The sequence below is a fragment of the Miscanthus floridulus genome, unplaced genomic scaffold (genome assembly GCF_019320115.1).
Source record: "Miscanthus floridulus cultivar M001 unplaced genomic scaffold, ASM1932011v1 os_2050_1_2, whole genome shotgun sequence".
NCBI classification, from domain to species: Eukaryota; Viridiplantae; Streptophyta; class Magnoliopsida; order Poales; family Poaceae; genus Miscanthus; species Miscanthus floridulus.
The window spans coordinates 50,932-56,749 of NW_027098069.1; the positions used below are offsets into that span (position 1 = coordinate 50,932).

Here is a 5,818-nt window from a genome sequence, read left to right on the forward strand (position 1 = left end):
CTTCATCGCCTTGAAGTTGTGCGGCATTCCTAGGTGCTGGGAACCCTTGAGAGGCGGCTTTAAGAATTCCAACATCTAGAGCTTCTAAGTAAGCCTCCATGCGGATTTTCCAATATGGAAAATCATCTCCCTCAAAGATAGGAGGAGGTCCATCCCCGTGAGACATCTTGCTCTAAGCGATTAAGCTTAAAAACGTGAGCACGAGGCTCCGATACCAATTGAAAGGATCAAGATGCCCAAGAGGGGGGGTGAATTGGGCTAATTCTAAATTTTCTTGCAATAATCAAATCCTACGGATAGCCCAATTAATCCCTTGTGCCTAGAAAAGTGTTTATATCAAACTAATGCACAACAACCTCTCAACCTAAGTTCCAAACTTACTCTAGCAAGCAATTCTTATGGAAGTAAAAACAAGTATTGAATTGCTCAAAATAAATGCTCAAAGTAAGTGCTCAAAGTAAATAGAGAGAGAAAGGAACGCGGCGATGTTTTGCCGAGGTATCGGAGAGTCGCCACTCCCCACTAGTCCTCGTTGGAGCACCCGCGCAAGGGTGTAGCTCCCCCTTGATCCACGCAAGGATCAAGTGCTCTCTACGGGTTGATTCTTCGACACTCCGTCGCGGCGAATCACCCAAAACCGCTCACAACTTGAGTTGGGTCACCCACAAGCTCCACCGGGTGAACAACAAACTCCTAATCACCACCAAGCCGTCTAAGTGATGGCGATCACCAAGAGTAACAAGCACGAACTCTCACTTGACCACGCGAAGCCTAATGAGAAGATGGATGCACACTTTGCTACTCTTGATTTGCTAGTGAGGCTACTCTCTTGGATTCTCAAATCACAAACACCTCACTAGGACCTTGCTCTTCTTGGCACTCACAAACGTGTTTCTCAGCTGTTGGAATGAGCAAAAGATACTCCACTCACGAGTGGAGCCTCTATTTATAAGCCAGCCTGAAAAACGAACCGTTATGAGCCTCTGCGGGACGACCGGACGCTCCGATCGCTATGACCGGACGCTCCGGTCAGTTCAACCCGCGAACAGTTTTCAAGTGATGACCGAACGCTGTCAGGGTCCGGTCAGTACCGACCGGACGCGTCCGGTCGCTCTTGGATGCTTACTGTAAACGACCGGACGCTGGATACTCAGGGTCCGGTCACACTGACCGGACGCGTCCGGTCACTCTTTCCCAAGTCTGGACCCTTACTGGAGTCGACCGGACGCTGGCCCTCAGCGTCCGGTCACATGACCTCCCAGCGTCCGGTCACACCAGACTTGATCTTCACGGTCAAATGAACTGACCGGACCCTGCGGCCTGCGTCCGATTGCACCGAAGCCAGCGTCCGGTCAGCGTTTGACCCTCCATTCACTTCCAACTTTCAAACATATGTGAGTGAAGTTTGCTCCAAAGGATCTTAGGCATTCATAGGAGCTACCTAGAGCTAGTTTTAACAAGTGTGCACCACACCTAACTCACTAGACTCAACTAGATCAAGCTACCCGTTCATACCCCCCTTCATAGTACGGCCAAAGGAAAAAACAAAGTCCTAAACCACTCTAAGTGTCTCTCTAACTCCAATCGACACTTAGAACTAGTTATCCTTAACCTTGTCGTCCAACCTTTGAAAACCGAAACGATTTCCATCGTAGGGGCATGACAACCTCGACTGCCCAATCGATCTCCATTACCATGACCTAACTTAATTGTCTCTACAAAACACACGTTAGTCATAGTAATCTTGTATTGATATTAATCACCGAAATCCAATTAGGGGCCTAGATGCTTTCAGCATGCCACACGCGCGCGCGCCGCCGCCACCGCCGCTGGTCGGGCCGGGCCGGGCCGAGGCCGAGGGCGTGGGCGTGGCGTGGCGTGGCGAGGCGAGGCCTCCTTGATGGTGGAGGCGAATTGATTGTGCAAGTTGCCGTCACTTCCGCTTTTCGTCTCCTGGGATTCTCCGCTGCCTTTCTCCCTTCCCGTCGCAGCTATATATCCGCAATCATCCGTCAGTCCTTTCTTCTTCCGCAACCGCTCCCGAGAGAAACCACATCTCAGCAGCCCTCTGGCTTCTCCGTCCCATACCTCTGCGCGCACGGAGTAGCCTGAGAGCAGGTGCCTCAGGAACCCTCGTCCGCCTGAGAACCTTACACGGAGTGAACGGCGATTAGGTTTTTGGGGAGCGATCCGCGACTGCTCGTCCACGTACGTCTTCTTACTGGTGGTGATCGCTCTTGGAACCTGTCTTCTTCCCGGCGATTACTTGCGGAACATCAAGGCTTCTTTTTTCTGGTGACCGTTTGTGGGACTACACTGCGAACAGTTTCCTGCATCGACTGCGGTCCACGACTTCGAGCAATGCACTATATCGACTAGTGCGAATGGAGCCTCCGATGTCCTCGACATGAGACCCTTCGCTGGGTACAATCTAATCTCTGTGATTACTTAGCGTTCATTAGAGATATACACATACACCTATATGCCGCCACGAACGTGTTGATGTTATATTTTTGGATTAAATTGACCATAAAAATACGTAATTATCTAAAAGTTCACGGACCACCTGAACTCAGGAACCTTTCCTGAATGTTCTGAATTCATTTTTCTCACCAGAGTCAATAACCCCCCTTGCCTGATTGCCTCTGAAGTCCGAACCAGTATTCAGAGTTATCACTTGCACATTGCTGGATATAATGACTAAACATACACATTTGCATATTTTTTTGGTGCGTAACCAAAATTAGACAAGCAATGAAATGTTTTTGTCGTGCTGACATATAGGGCCAAATTTCTCCAAATTTAGTATTCTGTTTGGTCCAAAGAACAGTAATAAAATCCCCACACAATACCTCAAATCCCGCACGAGTGGCAGAGCCGCAGAGGAGATCAAGAACTCAAGACGACCTCTTTCAAGCGTGGTCGCCTGCCACTAATAATCAGTATAAATAAAATAAAATGCATAACTCAAAAAAATTCTATTAATTGACGTTATATTTGAATTTTGTTTTTTTGACAGCATTTGAAAATTGAAGTTTGTTGGGTGAACAAATGTACGCGACGCCATTTTCAAGCGATGGAAAGATAGCCAGCCGCACCCTTTACTAAAACCTGTTTTGTTTGCCATGTCACAATACACATCTGCAGCTACGCAAGTAAGAAGATGGATCGATACAATAAATGCACCGATCGAACCTGGGTTGATACATTGCGATGCCGATTCGATGGAGCTCCGGGTCCGTCGTATCGAACCCGCTCCTACGGAAAAAAAAAATCGTCTTGGCTTCCTCTCTCTTCTACCGTGCCGTTGACGCTCCCGGTTCGATACGTTACGAGCCAAGTACCAGGACAAGTCACGTCATTGGTGGAACCCAGTATAAGACCGACCCCGGTCCTCCACGCTGCGGATGCTCTAAGTAACCATGGAGGTTCCCATATCGCAGTCGCAGGCCAGTTCTGTCTGAAAAAAGTCAACGTCACTACGTCACCGTGAAAAGGTGAAGGTGGCAAGTGGATTGACACGAGCAGCAAGCCAGCCACTGGCGACCACACGACTAAGCACAGCCACGTGTTCACGCCATGGATGCCGCTGCGGCGCCGTTCCTCGCAGTCGCCGTCGCCGTCGCCGTCCTTCTCTTCCCGGGCCTCCGGCGCCGCGCGAACCACCGCAACCACTGCCCCTACCCGAACCCCGTGCTCGGCAACGTGGTGCCCTTTGTCCGCAACTTCCACCGCTTCCTCGACTGGGCCACGGACCAGCTCGCGGCCGCCCCGGCCTCCACCATCGAGGTGCGCGGCGCGCTCGGCCTCGGCAACGGCGTCGCCACCGCGGACCCGGGCGTCGTTGACCACCTGCTGCGCGCCGGGTTTCCCAACTACGTCAAGGGCGCGCGCTTCGCGGGGCCCTTCGCCGACCTCCTCGGCAGCGGCATCTTCCTCGCGGACGGCCGCCTGTGGAGCCTCCAGCGCAAGCTCGCCTCCCACTCCTTCTCGTCCCGCTCGCTGCGTCGCTTCTCGGGGCGTGTCCTCCGCGCCCACCTGCACCGCCGGCTCCTGCCTCTCCTCGCGGCCGCGGCCGACTCCGGAGAGGCCGTTGACCTGCAGGATGTGCTCAAGCGCTTCGCCTTCGACAACATCTGCGGCGTCGCGTTCGGGGTCGAGGCCTCGACGCTGCTCGAGCTCGGGGAGGAGGACGGCGGGGGCAGGGGACGACGCCGTCGGCACGATGCGTTCTTCAAGGCGTTCGACGACGCCGTCGAGATCTCCTTCGCGCGCATGCTCCACCCGACAGCCGTGGTGTGGAAGGCGATGAGGCTCGCTGGCGTCGGAAGCGAGAGGCGGCTCCGCGAGGCCATCCGCGTCGTCGACGAGCACGTCGCAGAGATCATGGAGTCGGAGGAGCGGCCGCGCGGGCTCGGCGACGACGAGCAGCACCTGTTGTCGCGGTTCGCGGCGGCGATGGAGGAAGACGAGGGGAGCGAGCTCGGCGCCATGTTCCGGTCACCGGAGGCGAAGCGGCGGTTCCTGCGGGACATTGTCGTCAGCTTCGTGCTCGCCGGGAAGGACACCACGTCCTCCGCGCTCACATGGTTCTTCTGGCTCCTCGCCGCCAACCCGCGCTGCGAGCGGCGCGTGTACGAGGAGGCGGCGTCGCTCTCGCTCCACGGACACGGACACGGAGACGGAGACGACCACGGCGTCGGCTACTACGAGCTCAGGGGGATGCACTACCTGCACGCGGCGATCACCGAGGCGATGCGGCTGTACCCGCCGGTGCCCATCAACTCGCGGGTGGCGGCCGCGGGGGACGTGCTGCCGGACGGCACGACTGTGCGCGCCGGCTGGTTCTCGGACTACTGCGCGTATGCTATGGGGAGGATGCCACAGCTGTGGGGCGACGACTGCCGCGAGTTCCGCCCCGAGCGGTGGCTCGACGGCGGCGGCGAGTTCGTGGCGGTGGACGCGGCGAGGTACCCGGTCTTCCACGCCGGCCCGCGGGCGTGCCTCGGGAAGGAGATGGCGTACGTGCAGATGAAGGCCGTTGTGGCCGCCGTGGTCAGGAGGTTCTCCGTCGAGCCGGTGCGGGCGGCGAGCATGGAGGCGCCTCCGCCGTACGAGATGGCGGTGACGCTGAGGATGAGAGGCGGGCTTCCTGTGCTGATAAGGAGGCGGGAGAGCGACTTGGGCCGGCACTGATCATGACAGGAAGCTCAATCAATAGAGGCACTCTAGCGGCTAGTACTTCAGTTGGGCCATCAGTGTCAGGACTCAGGAGCCCAGAGTATCAAGAAACACATCATCCAGAGAGAGAGAGAGAGAGAGAGAGAGAGAGAGAGCGAGCGAGCGAGCAAGAAACACATCGCAATGGGTCGAGGTCTCAAGGAGATAGAGATTTGAAAGAGACAACTTCCTGGATATTCTTGTAAAATATCCCCCCCATAAGTGATGATACAATTCTTTCTGGGGCCTTGTTTAGATGCCATCCAAATTCCAAGTTTTTTCACTCTCTCTCCATCATATCAATTTTTAGCCGTTTGCATGAAGTATTAAATGTAGGTAAAAAAATAACTAATTACACAGTTTAGTTAGAAATCACGAGATGAATCTTTTGAGCCTAGTTGGTCCACGATCGGACAATATTTGTCAAATAAGACGAAAGTGGTACTATTCATCGGGTTCAAAAAATTTGCAAAGTGAACCAGGCCTAGATTTTTTCGAGGAGTAACAGTTTTAAAATTGATTAAATCTGTAAAAACATTAACATTTATGATACTGAAACAAATATCATATTAGATTGATTATAGAATTTTAATAGTAT

The 5,818-nt window shown here is 53.9% G+C and overlaps 1 protein-coding gene across 1 annotated transcript; it reads left to right on the forward strand.

Moving 5' to 3' along the window:
• Positions 1-2,908: 2,908 nt before the first annotated feature.
• On the forward strand, positions 2,909-5,472 carry LOC136534571 (cytochrome P450 CYP94D108-like). Its single transcript, XM_066526981.1, has one exon. The coding sequence runs from the start codon at positions 3,580-3,582 to the stop codon at positions 5,194-5,196; it is 1,617 nt and encodes a 538-aa protein (XP_066383078.1). The 5' UTR covers positions 2,909-3,579; the 3' UTR covers positions 5,197-5,472.
• The last annotated feature ends 346 nt before the right edge of the window (positions 5,473-5,818 follow it).